The sequence below is a fragment of the Biomphalaria glabrata genome, chromosome 11 (assembly GCF_947242115.1).
Source record: "Biomphalaria glabrata chromosome 11, xgBioGlab47.1, whole genome shotgun sequence".
Lineage (NCBI taxonomy): Eukaryota > Metazoa > Mollusca > Gastropoda > Planorbidae > Biomphalaria > Biomphalaria glabrata.
The window spans coordinates 25,042,678-25,065,368 of record NC_074721.1 but is presented as its reverse complement, the minus strand read 5'-3'; the positions used below and the strand labels follow the sequence as shown (position 1 = coordinate 25,065,368).

Below are 22,691 nucleotides of genomic sequence, written 5' to 3'. Positions count from 1 at the left end.
AAGGTCAAGATGACTGATCTGGCTAGATGTAAGAAAAAAAAGCTGGATACTAATTGGGATGTGTATTTTCAGTTTTGGTGCTGGGTTGGGGGAGGGATAATGGGTACATTACTAGATGTGAACATTCGTTCAACTGGAACATTTGAAGCAAATTTACACGTTTTTGACAGTGATAATATTAAAGACATAAAAGAATGGAAATACTGATAGAGCCAAATGTAAAGCAATAGATAAATTACAAATCATCTGCTAACAATTAAACATTAATGCCCAAGGTCTCTGGAGGTCCTTTCAGTAAGCATCTTTTTTACTCATCTATGGAAAGAAAAGTCTCAAATGTGTGAATCCCATTAGGACATATCATATGTAATGTTTAAAAGCATCCCATAGATTCTAGAAAACAATAATAAGCTGTTCCTTAAATACTGACTCGTTTCTTATTAAGTTTTGGACACAAAAAATTTATCTAAAGTGTACTTCTTGAAAGAAAATATTTAAAATAATCATTCTTTTTTCTTCTTCAACTATCATTACGTTGGTAGGTTTGTTGGTTTGTTGTTTTTTACTGTTACATTTAGAAATTTAGACCTTAAACAACACAAAACAACTTCACTTTTGATGTTACTGCTACCTTAGTAAAATTATCTGCATGGTCAAAACATGTAATTAATATATCTAGAAGTGGCCACGATGTTCACTTATTTAGTGACCCAAACATCAATCAAAACAAAGGAAAAATCTAAATTTTTTAGGGGATTTTCTGGGAATTCAATGGTCTCTTCAAATCATTCCACTCACAACACCCAGCAGTCCGCATAATTCTTCCAAGCTATTTAGTGTTGTTTATCTCTTTTCAGAGATTTTTATTTTATATTTATTCTGCACTGCTTTGTCTTGTTCACTTCATCCCCGGTCATTTCATCCCTGGTCTCTTCATCCCCTGTCATTTCATCCCCTGGTCACTTCATTCCCCGGTCATTTCATCCCCAATTAAATATTTTATATATAAATATGATTATGTAGAATACTTTTTGACATTTTATGACTTGTTACTAATGTGTTTATAGTGTTTCCTCTTCCACTTTGTTTTCTTAATGAGAAATCTTATATTATATTGTAAATCTGGGTGTGTACTTAGCTATAGCACTTCTATTGGATGTGGGGGGTTGTAATATCATAATATTATCCAGATTGAAGCCCAAAGGTTTGGTGGAAGTAGTAAAAAATCATTTGAGAGATAGAAGTGCGATTAAAATAATTATGATCATGCCGCTGATAACTTATCATCAAAGGCCAAGGTGTGGTGCAAGTAGTGGAAATCTTTTGAGAGATAGAAGTGCGATTACAATAATTATGACCGTGCCGCTAATAACTTATCATCAAAGGACAAGGTGTGGTGAAAGTACGACCATGTTTCACTTTATTTTATTTTTCAATCGCTCTTTCTTGAAAATGGGCGCGTCATTTTTAGCCTTGAAATATGGTTTTATTTTTTTCTAATAAAGGCGGAGTTCATCCATCCTCGTGATATCATGTCGCCTTTATAAGTTTTGCTTTAATTCCTTTTAAACATTAACATGTTACAATTTTGGTATTTAAATAAAAAATGAATACATTAAATATTGCTCATTTCATGATTTTTAAAATTACAATTTGTTAGATAGAAATGATCAGATGATGAAAATATCAGGGGATGAAATGACCGGGGATGAAATGACCGGGAACCTTTTAACCATTTCAAATAACACTTTGACACAAAATAATTTATTTTTTTTGTTTATATATTTAGGGAGATGGTAAAAAGTCTAAAAAATCGAAGCTTCGTTTGACTGTTGATGATGTGAGTAATCATTAAATTTTTTATTTTATTCACGATAGCAATACTTTTTTGTGCCATGTGAACGTAACTAATGTGTTTGTTGTTTACCACAGATTCAAGATAGTCCTGAAACTGACAAAACACGACGGCCAAAAAAAGGTGGAACTAAGAGAAAAAGATCCCCCTCTCCCCCACAAGAGAAAAAAAGAAAAAGGTTTGTAAAAGATAATCTCCTTTAAAAAAAATCACTAAATATTTGAACCATCCATTTCAAATTACAGGTTATTAGTATAACCATTATTCATAAGTGCAAAGGGTCATAGCAAATACACTTACAAAGTGGTTTTTTCAAATGATCAGATCTCTGGAGAAAATAAATTATTGTTTTCTTATTTTTTATTAAAAGATAATTGTTTTGAAACTAACAAAAAATCAAACAAAGCATTAGGGTTTATTAAAAGAAATTTCTATAAATCAAATAAGAACACAAAACTAAAATGTATTTAACCTTGGTTAGGCCAATAATAGAATATGCACCCTCTGTTTGGGACCCCTCAACTCAAGAAAACATTAAGAAACTGGAACAGACACAAAATAGAGCAGTGAGACTCATAACAAATGAATATTCACTTTTGACTAGAGTAACACCTTTAATAAAATCACTAAATTTAGAAAGACTTCAGGATAGAAGACTCAAAAGTAAAGTAGCAATTATACATAAAAGATATAGCTCTAGACCGCACCAGATGGAGAGAGACAGTGACCAAGAAAGCTATTGACAGTGAAAGAACATGGATCTCAGCTCAGAAAGGAAAACGTACAATATGAAAAATGGCCAGCTCCTCTACCACTGAAGCAAAAGCCACCTTAACCTGCAATATTTGTGGACGGGAGTGTCTCTCCAAAATAGGGCTCCACAGCCACATGAGGAAGTGTGCGAGATGAACCATAGTCGTTCTACGACTAAAGGAGGCCAACAATACGTAAAACACTGAACCATAATCTTCAAATACAAAAACAAAATCTAATAAAATACTCAGAAAGACACAAAGATAAAGGACAAAAGCTCCTTCTTCCCTGTTGCTATTAGAGCATAGAATGGGTTGCCTGAGCTAGCCAGGAAAACCAGTGACTTAGCAGAATTTAGGTCATAGGTTAATATGCAAGACTAAATGCATGACGTGTAAGATGTAATCATCTTCTTTTTTGAAGTAACGTCTGTATTATATAAGATAACAAGTATTGTTATCGGATGGATTTTTCAATGAACAAGTTGATTTTCACCCAAATTGGATCTATGTTACGCATCTTCAGACCTTATAAATTGTTAGACTTAATTTTTCCTGTTTCATTTTGTGCCTTTATATTTTCATCAGACATTATCAGATCATATTAAGCACTGGGAATTGAATCAATAGATCAGGTCTTGTGACCTAGATCTAGATCCGTTTCTTATTGTGTGTGGCACTATGTTCAATCTAAGCTAGATCTAGAATGTAGTCTTATACAAGAATTGTAGATCTAATCTAGTTAAGACTTGATTGTTCAATCACATTGGACTGTTTTTTGAATACTAGATGTAGTCTATAACCTAGTTTGTATTAAAATGCCTAAATACAAGACATCGTTTAAGATATGGATTTAAGTTTAATGCACTGTGGCTTGAAAAAAATATAAATCTCTAGATCTATCTAGATTTCTAGATCTACAAATCTTGGCTTCAGAAATCGTCCATCAGTGGTATTAAAGCTTATTGTTGTCATTATAAAAAACAAATTATCATTTCAAACATGGGTGAAGCAGCACTTAAATTGCATCTGAAATCTGATAAGCACAAGCGATAGTCTGTTAAATCAGATTGCTGCTGTATTTGTCAAAAAGGCTGCCACAGTCACAGTGACTGTCACTTGTCCAACACCCACCTGCAGCTATGCCAGTAACTCAATTCATACAGCCTTTTATTAAGAAGGCAATCAACACAAAGTCTTTTGAGCACCTCAAAGGCTGTTTACCAAAATTAAAAGCTTCATCTCAATCTTTTCTAAAAAAAAAAATGTCAATCAGATGCGCTTTTGTTGGTCGCCCTTTCATGGCCCAAGACCTCTTTAGCATACGTCAGTCATTGTAGCAAAGACTTATGACACCAGCTGTTTTCAAAGAATGTACTTCTGTTACAGCACTGCTTAGTGTAGATTTGACAGACACAAAAAAAATCTTCTAAATTAAAATTAAAGCCAGCGCTAGGATTGTTTTAAATTTCCAGATGAAGAGCAGAAAGTTTCTGCTGACAACAGTTCTCAAACTTGAAAAATCTCCATTGAAGAATGCAATTCTCCAGAATTAAAAATGGCAAAAGCCCAAAATACCCTTTTGCAAGATTTTGATAGCTCCTTAAATGATTTATATGCCACTTTTGAGCATCTTGTTTCTGCTTAGCAGTATCAGTGCAAATGACTGTGATAGCATTAAATCTGATTTTACACTGTAGCACTATTCCATTGTAACCACAAGTTCTGCTGAATTCCAGTTCTTCAGTGTCACCTCTGATAGACTGGATACTTTCTTATAGCCAGCTTGTGAACACTGAATTTTCTAAACTCTGAATAGGGATGACAGGAATTTTGTTTTCTATGAGTATGTTAATTTAATTATTAAACCTAAATTACACCAACTTTAACTTTTGTTGTATGATATTTTGGCGCAAATGAAATTTTAAAATTGATCCTGGAAAACTCCTGGAATTTCATATTGACTTTGGTGCAGAAACCCTTCTCTAGACAAGTACAGTTGTTTTCAACTACAGTCATTTGTTTTTATATTCCCATCACAGCTCTAGAGCTGCTGCTATAGGAGCAAGCAAAAAACGCAAATGGGAAGAAGATGAGGAAGACAGTACCAAAGAAATGGATGATCCCCAGCCAGAAACAAATATACAGGAAGTTCATAACCCTAAATCAGGTAAGTTGTGAATATTTATTTGAAACATTTTTTATTTTTTATTTTGTGTGTGTATGTCTTTTCATAAGAATATTTTAAGTTGATAAGTCTAGGTGAAATTAATTTTTTTGTATTATTGTTGGAAGATTTTTACACTTTTCTAATCAGCAGTATGAATGTTCACAGGTGAATTTCAGTTATTTTATATTCTTATCACAATGAAGAAATGACCTTCATAATTGTTTTAAGGCATGATTTTCATTGCAATGTCTGCTTATGTTTACTTGTTCACATCTGACCAGATCTACAGTTCTGAGACTAGACTTTGGCTGCAGTTAAACTTTAGATTAAACTTTCCATTTTTCCATTATCTTGATCTTTTAATTACATTGACAAACTAGAGTATAAAGTGAGGCTTCAATATCCAAGGTAGCCTGATAAGTTCAAGTCTTTGAAATCATTAATTGTATTTTATTATTATTTAAGGTAATTATACAGAAAGAAATTGTATACAAATTTTGAGTTGTATATGACTTATGACAGTTTAGTTTTACACTACTCAATAAATCAATAATAAATAATGCTATTCCACGCTCAAACTAGTTTGAAACAAGAATGCTTAATCAAATATAAATGCAGGAATATTGTGAATACTTAATCTAATTTATATTTTTCTGCCTTGATAACTTGCTCCCATTTGTGCAACTCAACTATTAATTAGTTAACAGTTTAACTATCTTTTAGATGAGAAACTTAGTATTGGAACAAATTAGTGATGGATGAACATTGAGCACTTATAACAGCACTATAATACTTAAGATGAGAGGAGTTCTGAAGAAAATTTGTCAAATTAAACATCAATCTCTGACCACGGTAGAAACCGCTGACCCTGACATAGCAGGTTAACTTAATTACAGTTACATCACTCTTAATGGGGAGAATTTTTCCCCAAGTACAGTTGGTTGCATGCAGGACTTATGGGAAACTAGCAGTGTTCTTATGTGCTTACAGAGATAGAAGGAAGAAAGAGCTTGATTTTTGTCAGAATTAGTTTAAAAATGTTAGCTCATGATCCTCTCATAGGCTATTCCTACTAATGTGTTCATATGTTTATTGACTAAAAAATGCTTTAGTGAAACATCATTATTATTTAATACAGTGAATATTTATGGCCTTTAAAGGCCTTTAAAGTAGCAGTATAAAAATAGAGGTATGTATTGAGTTTTATCATCTAAAAAATGTGATTGAGAGCACTCTCCAGAATATTTTTCATATTAAGTTATACTAGTCCACCCGCAGTGTAGCATACAATGCTACTTAGCAGGGCTGGCCTTAGGCCACTGCAACCTATGCGACAGCAGTGGGCCCTGCACTTTCATAAGCCCCACGCTAATTCTAGGTGTAAATTATTAAATTAAACCATTTTATAACTTATAACACATTTCCAGTGGCCTCCTGTTTGACCAGGAGCTCCTGGAAATCTCATGAAAGTGCAAAAAATATGAAAAAGTCCAGTAAATCTCCGGAAATTATTAAAATCTTTTGAAAACTCATAAAAATCTCCTGAAATATAGACAAAATTGTCATTTTGGGGTGCCATTCAATATGGAAAATGCCAATTCTATGCGCAATAAAAAAACGGCATTATACAATACCGTAATTGTGGAATCTGGTGAAGAAGCTTCTTATGCCTCAAACTAATGAAGAATTACTAGAGGTCAACAATTCTCGAAGATAGATTGAAACATTTGGTAATTCTTGCTATTGAGCGTGATCTATGTAGGAAAAACGAATTTTTATGATATATGACTTCACTTCACGCAAGGCTCGTAAAGTAATTCTGTATGCAGTAAAGAAAGAATAAAATGCAAATAACAATGTATTTTTTAATATAAACTCTTAATTTTCTCTTATTATCCATATCCCTACCCAAACTGGGCCCAGTGCAATCCGTTTCACATAGGGCCCGCAATGATAAGTCAGCCCTGCTATTAAGTGACTGTTGAATACAGAGAAAACTCCCCCCCCCCCCCCCTCCATTTTTTTTTCTGAGCTTCACTCTCTGTTGCAGAAATAAATGAGTTATCTTTCCATGACTTTTTCATCGAGGGTTGGAGAGTCAGTGTGCCTGCGTGTCCCGCGTGGTCGGGCAACGAAGAGAATTATTTAATATATAAATGCAATTATAAAATCAATCTTGTTAGCTCCTTATTGTTTGCCAGCAGTGTGTCTTTGTTCCTTCATTTTTGTGTACATGTAGAACATAAACCCCTTGGACAAACTAAACACAACTACTAATCAAATGTCACATGACACACTCAAAGATTGCCCATATTCATTCCCACTTTCTTCTCTTACAATTAAAACAAGACTGACTTGTATGAAACCACCAGGCTTTTGTACAACAAATTTTTCTATTTGTAAATTTTAATTTACCTATCAAAAGGATAAAACCAATGAAGCACAGCAGAGATTTTTTTTGTATATTTTCACTATTGCATTTATGTCTGGCCATAAGAAATTCTACTTGAATGAAAACATTTGTGGAAAGAAAAAAACAGTAACATGTAAATAATTGGTACATGGGCTTAATAATAATAATAATCTTTATTATCTGCAAGGAAATTTGTCTTACAAATTTGTGCATTACACCAAACAAAACATTATAACTATAGAAAACCAAAATATACATTCACACCAGACTCACTCATAATTTACATGTGAAAAGTTTATATCAGATTGTTTCCATTTAATGATTTTATTGCCAGGGGAACAAAAGAGTTTTTGTGTCTGTTTGTCTTTGTTATTTCTGTTTTGTATCTCTTTTGTGATGGTAAAATCACAAAATCCTGACCCTAAAGGTGATTTTTTATCTCTAGAATCTTTTTAGCTTTTTTATGGTTGTTTGTCTCAAACAGCTGCTTATATGTCTTCCAAAGTAGTTAAGTTAAACAATTTTATTTAACATTCAAAATTGAATGTTGATTGCTTAGCTACTTTTTTTTTTTCAAATGCAAATATTTATTAGATTATATGGGAAGATAACAAGCTACACATAAAAGCAAAGTGCATTCCAGACATTAAATCCATTAATCTACAAAAACAATAATGCAGAGTGCATTATGCTTCTACATACTTTTGAAAGACTAAGAATGGCTTTAAAATACCCTTACTGACAGTGAAAAATGGAGCTTTCTCTCTCTGTTCTTGTCCTTATAGAGAGTGGCCAACCCTTTGGTCCAGATTCAATAAACTGTAGTAGAAGTTGTAAAGAGACATCAGTTCAATGCCCAGATATGAACTAACTGTGGTGGTCTCTTGGCCATATTCTTATATGCTTGTGAGTCTTGGACGCTAACTTCAGAGATAGAGAGGAAGATCCTAGCAATGGAATTGAGATGTTAGAATCTTAGGTATCACATTTAAAGACCACATCACAAACGAAGAGATTAGAGGTATGGTTACTAGAGCGATTGGACTCCACAATGACCTGCTAACTATTGTAAACAAAAACAGAAACTAAAACTCTATGGCCACATTACAAGGTCTTCGGGGATTGCAAAGACCATCCTTCAGAAAACAGTACCAGGAAAAAGAAAAAGAGGTAGACAAAGAAAACGATGGGAAGACAACTTAAAAGAATGGACAGGCCTGCCTTTGAAAGAGGTTCTATCCAAGGCAAAAGACAGAGAGGAATGGAGAAAGATGGTTGACAAATATTGTGTGGTGCCCCCAACAGTCCAACAGACTAAGGGATAGGTGAAGATGAAATTGGTATGAATAGTCCTTTAGAATTAAGGAAGGGCGCTAGAATTAAGTAGGGGAGGGGGCGCATGTATAAAATAATTCTAGTAAATTAAAATAGTAATTGTAGCTATTTTAAGAGTCACTAGGCTTTACTTATAGGTTTATTTAATTAGTTTTTAAAAGTTATATGAATGGATGTATCTACAATTGAGGCAAGGTGGCTGAGTGCATAACACTTAGCTTCTAAACCAGTAAACTGAGTGATGGCTGTCATTTTCAGTTTTAGGCTCTAATAGATATCTGACAATGGTTTGATCATTTTTCTAAGCACATGATAAATCATTGGCCACATTAACAACACTTTTGAAGTTTTCAAAGGAATACAAGTATTCAATGTATTTTTTATATAGAGAACATGATCATTTGTTATACCTTGGATTTGGTCAGATGGAATTTAGAAGAATGCTTTATTCCCAATGTGAAATAAAACAAAGTGGACTAATATTGTATTGTCTTGTAACAGGTTTAGCTGCTCGTGCTGGAAAGGATGAGTTTACTCCAATTAAAGGTGGTTCTATTATGGACTTGGACGAAGAGCAAGCAGAAAAGGTAATTTCAAGTAAGAGATACAAATAGGGAAAAGGTTTCAAGTGAAACATTTCTTGCTTTAAAATTGTTTTATTAGGCATAATTCTCCTACATACATGTATTTATGATGAAAACAAATCTATAACATTTTATGCTTTTATTAAAAAATCATCCTTAAATAATTTCTGTTTTAAAAGAGTGGGAGAGAAAATAAAAAAAGAAAAGTATACAATAAAATTAAAGTGATGTATAATATTTAGACTGCACATGCCTATCTCATATTTATGTATGAATGTACCTCGTGTATATGTTAGATTTGTGTTGTCATTAATAACAGTTTTAAAAAGCCACTCTTTCTGTTTCTGTCAATTTATCTGTCTGGTCGTCTGTATTATCATAAAAATTACAGATGAATCCTTTACAAAGATAATTATGTCCTATGGCTACCTAGGTGTTAATTTTGCCTAGTCATTTTAATTAGTGACCTTAACTATGTTAAGTCATTGGCTGATTCATGAAACCTGTTCCATGATCTAATTGCACTAGGAAAGAAAAAGTACTTGTCTGAATTTGTCCTAGCATATTCTGTTTTCCTATTCATCTTAACTGTTATGTGGCATTTTACGTCTCTCAAGAGTCAATCTTTTTCCTTTGCAACTTCTCATGTGACTAAAGATTCCAATCCTTTATACACAGCTGGGCATTTGTAATCACTAGGCCCTGTTGTACTTTTCACCTTTCTTTCTACTTCTGGGGTGTATACCATCTGTAATCCAGGACTTTACAGTTGATCTCTATATGGATCTATCCAGTGCCTCTTTTTCCCAGCTGTTGATGTTGAAGAGCTTCTTGTCACATTTCTATACATAGGTATACCTTAAAAGTGGGCGACCATGGGTTCTCCTGCCTTCTATTAGATCACCATACAGAATGTTTTGTGGGAGTGGACCTTCTGGCATTCTGTGAACATACCAAGCCATCCAAGGTGTCTACTGCTGATAACAACGTGGATGTCTTGGCATCCTGCTCTTTGCATCAATTCCTTATTGGTTATTATCTTGCCACTTTATTATAAAAATCTACTTAAGTATTGAAGGTGGAAGATAATCAGCTTTTTTCCCTCCAAGAGTAGGTTGATCATGTTTCACTACAGAGGGCTCATCACACAGGTCCAGTAAATTAGGGCTTTGTCCCACTCTTTTTTCTGCATCAGTGAGATGGTGCCTATTGCTGTGGCTATCCTGTTGCTGATGTCTTTATCCAGTAGCACATCATTGGAGATGATGGAACCAAGTTGGTCATTAATGTTCATGTGAGATGCAGTGCTTGGAACTAGTATTTTGGTCTTGCTTTGACTAATGTTTAAGCCTAACTTCTGGCTTGCAGCAGGGTCTGAAGTTGAGTTCCCTTATTAATACCTTTCTTACTTTGGTTTTTGCCCTCAACCTTGATACATTGAAGAGTTTTTACAGAAGATCTTGTATGGAAAAATACACCAGGAAAAGAATATGCTAAACAGAGTAGGTGCAATCACATATCCTTGCTTGACACGGCTGCTGACCTCAAAAGGTGATTGGGCTCCATTAAATTCCAATTTACGTTTTGCTTCCTGATGAAAACACTCAATATACTTTTGTAGTTTGGAAGGGCATCCTATTTTTTCTTAGGAGTTTGAAAGGGCTACTTCTGCTGACTTTGTCAAAGGCTTTTGTCTGATCAACAAATATGAACTTTTCCTGCAGTAATCAATATTATCAAGTTTAAACAAAAGATTAATTACTCTTTATTTATTTACTCTATTTTATTTCATGTGCTTAGGAATAATTCATAAACTGCTCATTCAAGATATCATGTCTATAGTGAATCTACTACTCCTGAATCCATACTAAGACTCAAGAAGTTATCCCTTGCAGCCTGGATAGTGCCACACAAGCAAATATTTTGCCAACTATGCTGAGAGAGATACCCCTATAATAGTTTGCAATCACTCCTATCTCCTTTGTTCTTATATATTGGCAATGACCAGCAGTGGCAGAGGAGATTGTATAGTTCTGGGAGCAGGATTTTTTGATTGGCATTAACTACTTCCGTTGGTTTCAAGGGTTGTCATGGCCAGGGGTGTCAATGGGGATAAGCTCCCATTGTCTATAAAATACTCCTAATGGCATGCTTCTCAAATAGCCTCTGACAACTAAGTCCAGCACCTGGCCTGCTCGTGTGGCTTAGATATTAAGCCCGGCGAAACTGCTCTTACTAACAGGTGTAGGCAGATACCTGGCGCCTTAAAACCGGAGCTTCGGACAGATGGAGCTTGTCAGCCTAGTAAGTCGAGAAAGGGATCATGACGCATGGGCCACCCATGACCCCTTTATCCAAGGCCCAGGAATGCGCCCAGGAGAGGAAACTCTGGTTCTGCTGATTAAACCAAAACAAGTGACTCATCTGGGCTCATCTATTGCCTTTCGAGACAAAAGGAGCCATATAAAACTTCATTGGAATGCCATCACAAAGTCTCTTATGACACCCATGCTCAAAAAAGGTGATGCCCACTTGACCTCTTCGTCACTAGGAGGATGGATCTGAAAAGTATCATTCAGACACGCTCACACCACTCTTTCATAGCACTCTTTGTTGAGCTCCTCAAAGGTTCAGTACCATTAATAAGTGATTCTGGGAGAAACTTAGAGATGCATTCTACAGCTCAGCACTCACTGCCTTTGTCCTCAAAAAAACAAAAAAATGTAGAATATTGCATAGAGAAAAAGGTATCTGCACATCTTGCTTACAAAGCAAACCCTAGCCTAAAATCTCTGCAAGCTTTCAAAATTGCTAGTAAAGAGGCAAAATAAATGGTTAGACAGTGTGCCAACAACTTTTGGAAGGATACCTGCAACAGAATTCAAGAAAGTCTGTCCTTAGGAAATAGTAAAGCTTTTTTTAATGGCATGAAGTAGATTTGGGTTCAACAGTGTCTAAACCTACCCCCCCACCCCCACCCCTTTTCACATTTCATCAGAATTGTCATACAATATTAGTCTTATTTTTTATTTTGTTTGTGATCACAGAAATAGAATTGATATGTGCCACCAATAATTATACTAGAATTGATATATACCACCAATAAATATACTAATGTGCATAGATGTTTTAAGTTGAATCAAGTCTTTAAAGACACACAAAAGAAGGCTTGAATGGATCAATCAGATTTTTGTAATTTGTTCCCTGCTCAGATTTTTCTAATTTGTTCCCTGATAAAAATTAATTTTTGTTTCAGGGTGATCAAGAAAAATCTGAGCCAGGAGGTGCTGGTACTGAAGAAACTGATAAGAAAGAAACTCAAGAGGTGGGAGATGATTCCTTAACGGAACAGACTCACCATATTATTGTACCCAGTTATTCCGCCTGGTTTGATTATAATTCTGTACATGCTATAGAAAGAAGAGCCATGCCTGAGTTTTTTAATGGGAAAAACAAATCTAAATCACCTGAAATGTAAGTTTTTAATTAAAATGGATAATTCTGTAAATAACAAATCTGTATATTCAAATAATTCATTATTTTAAAAAACAAAACTGAAAGATCTTTCTGTCTAAGCTAAAAGTAAATTACATCATCCATCTGTCTGTCTCATTTTCCCATCATTTATCAATGACACCTGTTTGTATATGTATAGGTTCTTGGTCATTTAATCTTTTGTCACTTCATCCCTGGTCATCCCTGAACAAATAATAATTGTAAAAAGTATGAAATATATGATATTTTAATTAACATGACAAAAAGTGTGACACATTAAATAAACATAGAATTTAATGTTATTTTAAAAAATAAAAAAATTCAACATATATATTTATAGAGGTAATGTAAAAATATTTTTCTTGCTTGTTAAGGACAAGCTATTGATCTTAGATTCAGAAGATGATCCATTGATCCGTATTGCTGTATATCGTTTGTTATTTCTTGGCAAGTGTTGCATATTTCTACCAAGGACCTTCTTCTATGTCACAATTTATAATTTTAATGTTTTAACTGGAATTTTAAAAAAAGCATGTATAGGCGATATGAATCTGCTCTAAAAGATTGAAGTCAGCATTTATTAGATTAAATAAAATATTATCTTAAGGTTATAAATTTCTAAAAAATGATGCGCCCCTATTTAAGAAAGAGCGATTAACAAACAAAAATAAAGTGAAAGATGGCGGTCAGGAGATAAGTTATCAGCTGCATGATCTAATCGTTTTCATCTCTCAAAAAGATTTCCACTACTTCCACCACTCCTTGGCCTTTGATGATTACATCATGCAATATGGGCAGGATAATATTGACATCCCTACATCAAATAGAAACAGTATAACTAAATACAAACCCCACATTACAATACATCTACTTATTTACATATATATATTATTTCATTTCTCAACAAGTATGAAGAGAGGAGGGGGAACACTATAAACACTAGAATAACATATCCAAAATACAAAATTCAAAAAGCATTCTAAATAAACATATTTATTTATTAGATGAAATGAGTGCTTAAAGTCAAAGCCTTAACAGCACAGTTACACAATGACTAAGAAAAAAATATTTAATTGGGGATGAAATGACCGGGAATTAAATGATTGGTCATCTATGTATATATTAATGAGATGAAATGTTTGGTGTTTGATGTCACAGTATGTTTACTTGATGTTATGATGATTATGATGAGATTGTGTTGATCAGATAATGTGTTTCTGTTGTTCGATTTCGTATAGTACTCTCCTTTTAAACAATTATTGAACACTCAAACAATATTGTGATGCTGAGGATAGAAATGTAATGTATAAATTCAAAACTGAGATCCTTTAACAATAAATACAAAGGAATCACTTTAATAATAGACACACTTTAAAAATGTACAATACAATTTTATTAAATATGTTTACTTTTTTCGTTCTCGTCCCCCAAACTTCAAAAGCATCTCTTTAAATACCCTTAAGATCTCCGTCTTCCCGCCTTCTTGGAACCATCCAATCTTCTTTCATGCAACCACTCCTTCTTCTATACTATGGAATTTCTATCATTAACATGCCGTCTTGACTTTAGGATGCAAATATTCAAACAATGTAACAATAATAATTTGTTATTCAAAATGACCTTATACACTTTTGTTCCGTGACAATTTCCATTTCAAAACTGATTCACACACATACTGGTTACAGTAGCCTGACCATTGGATGTGTATGCTTTACATGAAAAAGTAAAAGCAGTAGTACAGGAAGTTTCACTGAAAAGAAAAATGTTATCACTTTTACTGAAAGATAGTTTTCATAGCCTTAATAGCTCTCCTCCCTTGAATAATCAGTGCAAATAATGAATTTTTTTTTCAAATAAAATTATTGTTACATTTTTTTAGTGTGCATTTATCTAGTTTCATTTTTTTTTTCATAGAAAGAAAAAAAAACAAGCTAGTAAATAAATAATGTATAATAATTGTTTTATGCCAACTCTCTGACCTTAACTTTCAGATATGTGGCTTACCGTAATTTCATGATTGACACTTACCGCTTGAATCCAACAGAATATTTGACTTCTACAGCTGTCAGAAGAAACCTTGCGGGTGATGTTTGTTGTATTCTTCGGTAAAATTTTCTGGCTTGGTTTTTCCTTAATGCCTAATTTTTATGCTGAATGTTTTGGTAATTTATTTTGTGATATTTGTTGGTTCTTTCTTGCTTAAATAGAAACACAGGCTATTAATATCTCCACTAAAGTATAGTAACTCAAAAAAAAAGCTTAGTGTTAAAGTAATTAATGATGAAATAAACATTTAATATGATCTTTTTTTAGTGAAAAATATGGTTAGAAATAGCACCAAAAAAAATTAAAACAAACTTTTGAACTTAAAAATTAAGGTTAAGAATTATGATATTTAAAGTTGTACACATTTATGAAAGTTTTAATGAATTTTTTAGTGATAGCCATGAATTTATTGTATTATACCAGATTGATCTTTTCTAATTTAGAATAACCAATGCAAGTTTATTTTTTCTTAAATGGATAATATTTTTATTTTTTTTTAGAGTCCATGCCTTTTTAGAACAGTGGGGTCTAATTAACTATCAAGTTGATTCTGACAGTCATCCTACAGTAATGGGACCACCATCAACCTCACACTTTCACATTCTTGCTGATACACCTTCTGGAATAACATCTATTAATCCACCTCGAATTAATCAGGTAATAGAGTGATTCACTGCCACTTAAAAAGTTACTATGCATTCATTAAACCTGATGACTTTGAAAAAGAATATTTGATTTGATTATCCAACCTAATTTCTGGTACTTTTTATATTAATATAACTTAGTAACTGAAAGTAAGTGGCTAATTTTGTTATTTTTAGATTGAAGAATTGCCATTATTCACCTATTTCTTTCTAGGAGTAAAGAAAGTGTTGCTTTTTCTTAGAAGCAACAATAATTTGTAGCCCAAATTTTTGGGGTGGGCCTGGTTATGTGGATTGTTCAAATGGAGTCTAAACATATTAAAATAGTACGTTGAAAGCCATTTCTCACTCAAAACTATTTCTTTTGAACTGGAGAGTAAATTTGTTTCTAATTTTTCCATCTTACCAGAACATGAACATCTTGTTGCTGTAATAATCTAGTCATGCATGTTATTTAGAAACTTAGCCAGTGGCTGATTCAGGCAATCCATTCCATGGTCTAGTGGCACTGGAGAAGAATGAGCACTTGTATGAATTATTCCTAGCATATGAAATAAAAAAATATAATTGAAATAGATTATCTAGAGTAAATAATTTTAACAACTAGCTTTAAACTTAAAATATTAACAGTTTGTAACAGTAAAAGATTGTTTCAGACTAATAAATAAAGCTTTAGTTATTGCAGATGCTTTCCAGTGTAATAAATCTATAGATTACAGCTGGCTCTGCATAACCTTTTACTGTACTTTACTTAATTTTCTGACTTGGTCTCGAGAAAGACTTATTTAAATTTTCTTTCTTTTTTTTTCTTTTTTTTGAATATTCCACTTTGATATGTTTGATAGTGATTATTAAATGAATGGACATTGTATTTAATGTATTTTTAAAAATTGTGTTAAATTCTACAACAAATGTCATTCAGGATAATAAAGCTTATTATTGACATTTTGATTATTTCCAGCCATCAGCTGCTCAAGAGGTGTGTGACTTTACAGAAAGAAAGGATAAAGTTGACAATGAGGAGAAAAAGGAGTTGGGAAGTGTAGGATTAAAAACAGATATTTACACTAAAAAAGCTCTCAAGGTGCATAATTAAATTAATTTTTAAAAGTAGAATGATAGTATACAAACATTGTCATCACATTCGTATAGGAACTTCATGTAATTAAACCAGTGACTCACACTCTGACTTATTATTAAATGCCATTAACATTCTTAAAATCTTTTAGGTCTTGTCCCTCTTTTGTTTCATAACTTAAAGTAACATTCTTAGAAATTTTTTTAAATAAATTTATAAGCTTTTATAGGACATTAACAAGATGGATCATCAAATACCAAGTGTTCTTATTTTATGATTTACAGAAACTCTTTGAAAAGAATTTGTATGTCTTTCTTAGCTCCATGTTAGTAGTTACTTCTCATCTTGTGGTTGAACCATTCAGTCCTTTAGTGGTAGTATTTCTTGCACATGACATATTTGTTGAATTTAGAAAGTCACTTTACATTTTGGTTTTGGTCATTCTGTCTGGCTCTCAAAACAGTGCTACTTTTCTATGTCATCTGTGAAATGGATAGATTTTCTTATCCCTTGTTTCTTGCTAATATTCTCCAATAATTACTATTTTTAGATCATTGTTATTTACTTAAAGAACCCTTAAGTTCCAACTTTGTGAACATTTTTTTTACTAGTATTTCTATATGGTTGATAGATTCCAGATATTAACACGAATGATAACACTAAAGGATTAAAGAATTTCAAAACTTCTGATTTTTAACAACGTTTACAGATTACCCTTAGATTAGCAGATAATAGATCTAGTAGACCTTTAGAGTATTTCTAGATCTACCTAATGCTTTACAAGCCAATAGCCTTAGATCTAGTTGTAGGCTAGTATTTCTTGTATATATATATATAGTTCGTCCATTGTGGTGCGATGATGACCACTTTGTCATCCAGGGGGCTGAGGGCTTTGCACTGGGGTTTTATGCCTCCTCATGTGGCTGGTGAGACCTATGTGACCCCGGAATGTTCGGCCGCACATTGGGCAGGTTATTCCAGCTGGAGCTAGTGTCGTTTGCCTTGCTTTTCTTCTCTGACGTTTTTCTTCTGCCAGCGTTGTTCTCTTTTCCTCAGCAACCTGCGCAGCAGTTTTCACAGCGCGATGCCATGATGCTCTGTCTCCCAGGTGCCTGGGTCTATGCTGAACGCCTTCAGAGAAGCTTTGAGGGTGTCCCTGAAGCGCTTTCTTTGACTACCTTATGAGCGCTTTCCTTCGCTTAGTTGACCAGACAAGAGTCGTTTAGGGATGCGGTGGTCTTCCATTCTGCAGACGTGTCCTGCCCATCGCAACTGGGACTGCATCAGGATTTTGTGGATGCTTTGCAGACACGCTCTTCGAAGTACTTCAGTATCTGGTATTTTGTCTTGCCATTTGACTTTCAGTATTTTTCTCAGTCATGTCAAGTGGAAGTGGTTCAGTTTCTTTGCATGTTTTCTGTACACTGTCCATGTTTCTGAGGCATAGAGCAATGTAGGGAGGATGACGGCTCTATAGACCCCTAACTTTTTATTTGTGGTGATACCACGTCTGTTCCAGACATTTTTAGACAGTCTGCCATAGGATGCACTGGCCTTGGCAATACGCAGGTCAATTTCACTATCGATTTTTACGTTTCTGGAGAGTGTGCTGCCAAGATATGTGAATTTGTCCACTGCGTTTATATCCTGTCCATTTATAGTGATGCTTGGATCCGAGTAGGCTTTCCCAGGAGCAGGTAAATATAAGACTTCAGTCTTGTTTGTGTTAATGGTAAGGCTAAAATCTGAGCATGCTCTTGAGAAGTCACTGACGATGCTCTGCAGATCATTTTCAGAGCAGGCATTTAGGGCACAGTCGTCAGCAAATAGCAAGTCTCTGATTACTGCTGAATTGGTTTTTGATTTTGCTTTAAGCCGCCTCAGGTTGAATAGGCCACCATCAAATCTGTATGATATATTTATCCAGTTGTTTTCTCTATTTCTGAATGCATCTGTCAGCATAGTGGAGAACATGATACTGAACAGTGTAGGTGCTAGGACACAGCCTTGTTTTACCCCGTTTCATACTTCGAAGGGCTCTGATGGTTCTCCACTTTCGAGCCTTCATATTTCTTGTAAACAACCAGCAAATACCATGTATTTTAGTATGAAATAAGCAATTTAATAAACAATCTTTACCTCAATGCATCCTTTTCATTAAAAGTTAAATCTAAAGATCCTTTCTATTCATTAAAAGTTAAATCTAGAGATCCTTTTTTTTCATTAAAAGTTAAATAAGAGTGAAACACAAGATTTTAGCCTCAATACTTAGGTTAAGCCTTATTCTGTCAGGTTCCTCTAGACAAGAAATAAAGATACATTTCAAATGCAAAGAAAAGAAAAGCTGCTAAAGTTCTCCCATTTAAATGTACAAACAATAGTGTCTTGCATGCATTCTGTAAGTGGGGTAAAGCATGTGCATTTATATTTATTTGTAACATTACTTAAAGAAAATACTCAATATAAACTCTACACATTTTAAAAAGTATTCAGTTACTCTTTATTTGGGTCATCATGACACAGCATCACACTAATGCTGGTATAAAATTTTTTATCAAAGTCTGTTCCCATCTCTGCAAATAACATACTAGACCAAATGTTTTTCTTGTCCTTAAAATATGTGAAAGCGCTTAGACTTTGCCTTCTAAAAAGTTTTTTTGTCTTAACCTCTATTCTGGGGCCTTGTTGCTTTTGGTATTTATCATTTGTGAGCCAACTTGTACACTTCTTTTGAAGCTCTCTGATCATGCTTTATAAATAAAAGTTAAAATGAATTACAGTGATCTTTCTTGTTGGAGATGTCTGTGTGTGAGTATATTTTATATTTGGATCTTGTAGTAGATTTTTCTGTTCCTTTTAAGACAAAAGAAATAATAAATAATGTCTTAATATTTAGTCCAATAAATTTTTTTTTTACATTTTACTTTTATTTATATAAAAATGGTACTTTACTAAAATCTAACAATTTTAGTAAGGTATATTGTATTAAATATAAAGATTTACAATCTTTTTTTACTTGTATAGGATAAAAATCCATCTATGCGTAGCAGGGAATGGACAGATCAGGAAACATTGTTATTGTTGGAAGCTTTAGAATTGTACAAAGATGATTGGAACAAAGTGTGTGAACATGTTGGTAGCAGGACACAAGATGAATGTATTCTACACTTTCTGAGATTGCCTATTGAAGATCCATTTTTAGAAGAAGATTTTGGAAATCTTGGTAAGTTCAGTAATTTAACTCTTTAATTATCTAGCCATTTTTATATTATCTTGTTATTCAGTATGAATTAAATATTTATGCTCAATCTAAAGAAAATTATTTTAGAAATATTTTCTTAGGGGTAGAATGCAGCTGAAGAAGGGAGGTGACATTTTATTCCTAAAACAATGAGGAATGATTTGTATTTCTCCAGAACATTGTTCTAGACACTAATTTGTTTTGACAGGCTTAGAAAATAAATATCTTATTAGTTTTTTTATTCATTGGAATAACTACATTTTTATTCATTGGTACTATGATGCAAATAGAAAAAATATTATTACAAAGCTTTAATTAACTCACTCTGTCTGTTAGGTAAAACGTTTTTTCACGTTATTTCACCCAAACCCAATCTAAGATTAAGTTGAAATTTTGCACCCCTTGAGTACATTTACATTTTAAATCAAACTTTACTATACATATTTTATTTTCAATTAATAATTTACATTTGGATCTATATAGGTCCTCTTGTGTACCAGCCAATTCCATTCTCTAAAAGTGGGAACCCTATTATGTCAACTGTTGCTTTTCTGGCATCTGTAGTGGATCCAAGAGTAGCCAGTGCAGCAGCGAAAGCAGCTTTAGGTCAGTAGTTTAAGGAGTTTAATGCAATCTTGAATGTCATTTTTGAGATCCCCAAAGAGGCACCATTAATATTGTGTTTTGTTTGTTCTGTTTAGATACAAAAAACTAAAAGCACTTTTGAAAATCTGATTTCCCCCAATTTTTTAGCATGCCAAAAAGGTGCAATCCCTACATTTTTTTTTTTAAATTAAATGTGCAAACTAATTTTTTAAATACAAAAATACCCTAAGGCAGCTTGTGGCACATAGTGCAGAGCCCTTAACACCTCTGATCCCAAACTAAACTTTATCGGCTCTTGACGTTCATTTGGATACATCAGGTGCATGGAGAGTGTGGTACTGCTCTGTGGGCGACATCCTTCCTACCATAGATAATACCTAGGCATTCATCATTGCTATGAGATCATCCCTAGTTGCTTCATAACTATAAGGAGGGCATAGATATCATCTGTACTTTTTCATACAAAAAAAAAAAAACAATTTGTAAAAGGCTACTAACTATATAGTAGTAACATAGCCTTACATACAATCTCTGACTTTTCTAGAAAAGAGCTGGAGAATCACTGGACACACTATTGAGACATACCGGTATTGAAGGGCTCTTGCAGAAGACAAACACTGATGACAAAAGACATCTTATATAGATCCCTTACAGACAATGGCTTTGTCTGCATTAGATTTGGCAAAATATGCAGATCGCTACTGGGTTTGCGTGATCATGTAAAATACTGCACTCATCCTTAATCTTGAGAATGGAAGACACTGCCAATATATTGTTACGAATCTCACTATCCAGGCTCTCTGCAAACTGCACCATAAACCACCAACTTAAAGAACATGACAACTCAGGGCTCCAAAGTAACGTAACACTTTAATAGTTGAATAAATAACAGCCAATACTGTACAGTTGGCAGCACGTAACACAAGACTGTACAAATATCTCTCCGATAACACCGTACCGCCATATCAACTCTTGTACTGGCCTCTCCGTCTCGTTCCGGCTTGCACTGGGTTCAACAGTTCAAGACTGACTTCACACACTAGGCTAGTTGTGTCGGACTCGATCGCAGACCAAGATCAAGACGCCGTTCGTCTCAACTGTACTTGACAGTACTCCGCACTGAACCGTCATAATCCTCCGTACAGAACCACACCGTTGAACTGTGCTGTAGTCGACCGTGTTCTGAACCCGCCGTTAACCTCCTCTCGTGAACCGTGTTGTATTGAGCCCCTTTTCTCAACCGTCTTGACTGCGATACCTCTGCTCTTATATAGGGTCCCTAATGGCCTTCTAGAACCGGACGGAACATCGCTCGACGTTTCTAGCTCCCTCGTGACGCTCCTGAGCTCTGTTCACGACGCCGATCCTTCCTGAACTGTCATGTTGACACTCGTCTCGGCTGACCGTCGTAACTCGTCACGGTTGACCGCTCGTCTAGCACTGGCCTGGGGCAATTTGCGCCGGCTGACTACACTCACACCACTACCCCCATCTGTGCCACCACCAGGTTTATAACAATATGTATTATTTGACCTCAATATCTCTAGTTTTATTAGTGTACTATTAATAATCAGATGTTGAATGAGTGACCTAACTCATTTGATTCTTTACCACACTTGACTTTGATCTCTGTAAATGTCATGTCATGCATGCTGTTGTTATGGATACCAAGCTACCTGTTGTGTTGACCATATGTGACCCTTAATTATTTTTAATGTTATTGTCAGGGTTCACTTTAGGCTTGGCTGGACTTGGTTCCTGTGGCTCGATAGGGGCTTGATAATTGTTATACAATTAGGATCAATTACTATTAAATATATTTAACTCCAACTCCAGAATAACACTAAATCCATGGAATGATACTTTACTGCTTTAGAAAATCAAAAGAGCACAAATAATAATATCAAACTTCAATGTATAATTTATACATAAACAAAGGGATATAACTCTTTCATATAACTCTTTCATACTTAAATAGTATATGGCTTTAGGTTGATAGGCTTGTCTGACGAGACTTCTATTCTAAACGCTTTAACTTAAGCCTTTCCGGGGATATCTGTTATTATTTCTTGTAATTGTTTTATAACATGAACTAATTTGTTGAGTTGCGAATCGTTAAGTTCCTTGTTAATTTTAACATGCTGCAGACCACTATTCCCGGTGACTTCAAAAGTAGGTAAATTTTCTAACCCGCTATCCAATTTTTGTCCTTCCTGATCTTCTTCTACGTCATTGATGACAGCTGCGATGCAGGCTGTTATTAATTGGTCCTGTTTGTTTTCACTAACTTTGTCTGACCTATCGTGGTATTTTGCTAGTCTGTTTATGTGGTACACTTTTAGTTTGTTTCCTTTCCTAATGGTGTAGTTCAGGTTGGAATTTTTCCTCTCTACTTTGTACGGTCCGTCCCAATACATGGACAGTTTATTTTTGTCTGTGTGGTTTTAGTACAAGAACAAAGTCTCCTTCTAA

The 22,691-nt window shown here is 34.2% G+C and overlaps 1 protein-coding gene across 1 annotated transcript in view; it reads left to right on the top strand.

Annotated features, from left to right (window-relative positions):
- LOC106070879 (SWI/SNF complex subunit SMARCC1-like) overlaps positions 1-22,691 on the top strand; it is a 73,601-nt gene that overhangs the window by 29,529 nt on the left and 21,381 nt on the right. The window contains exons 8-17 of the mRNA XM_056045747.1: positions 1,790-1,840; positions 1,933-2,033; positions 4,650-4,777; positions 9,027-9,112; positions 12,366-12,583; positions 14,596-14,709; positions 15,151-15,307; positions 16,256-16,378; positions 19,397-19,595; positions 20,097-20,219. Of these exons, the coding sequence (XP_055901722.1) occupies positions 1,790-1,840; positions 1,933-2,033; positions 4,650-4,777; positions 9,027-9,112; positions 12,366-12,583; positions 14,596-14,709; positions 15,151-15,307; positions 16,256-16,378; positions 19,397-19,595; positions 20,097-20,219 (1,300 nt within the window). The remainder of the gene's footprint in view (positions 1-1,789; positions 1,841-1,932; positions 2,034-4,649; positions 4,778-9,026; positions 9,113-12,365; positions 12,584-14,595; positions 14,710-15,150; positions 15,308-16,255; positions 16,379-19,396; positions 19,596-20,096; positions 20,220-22,691) is intronic.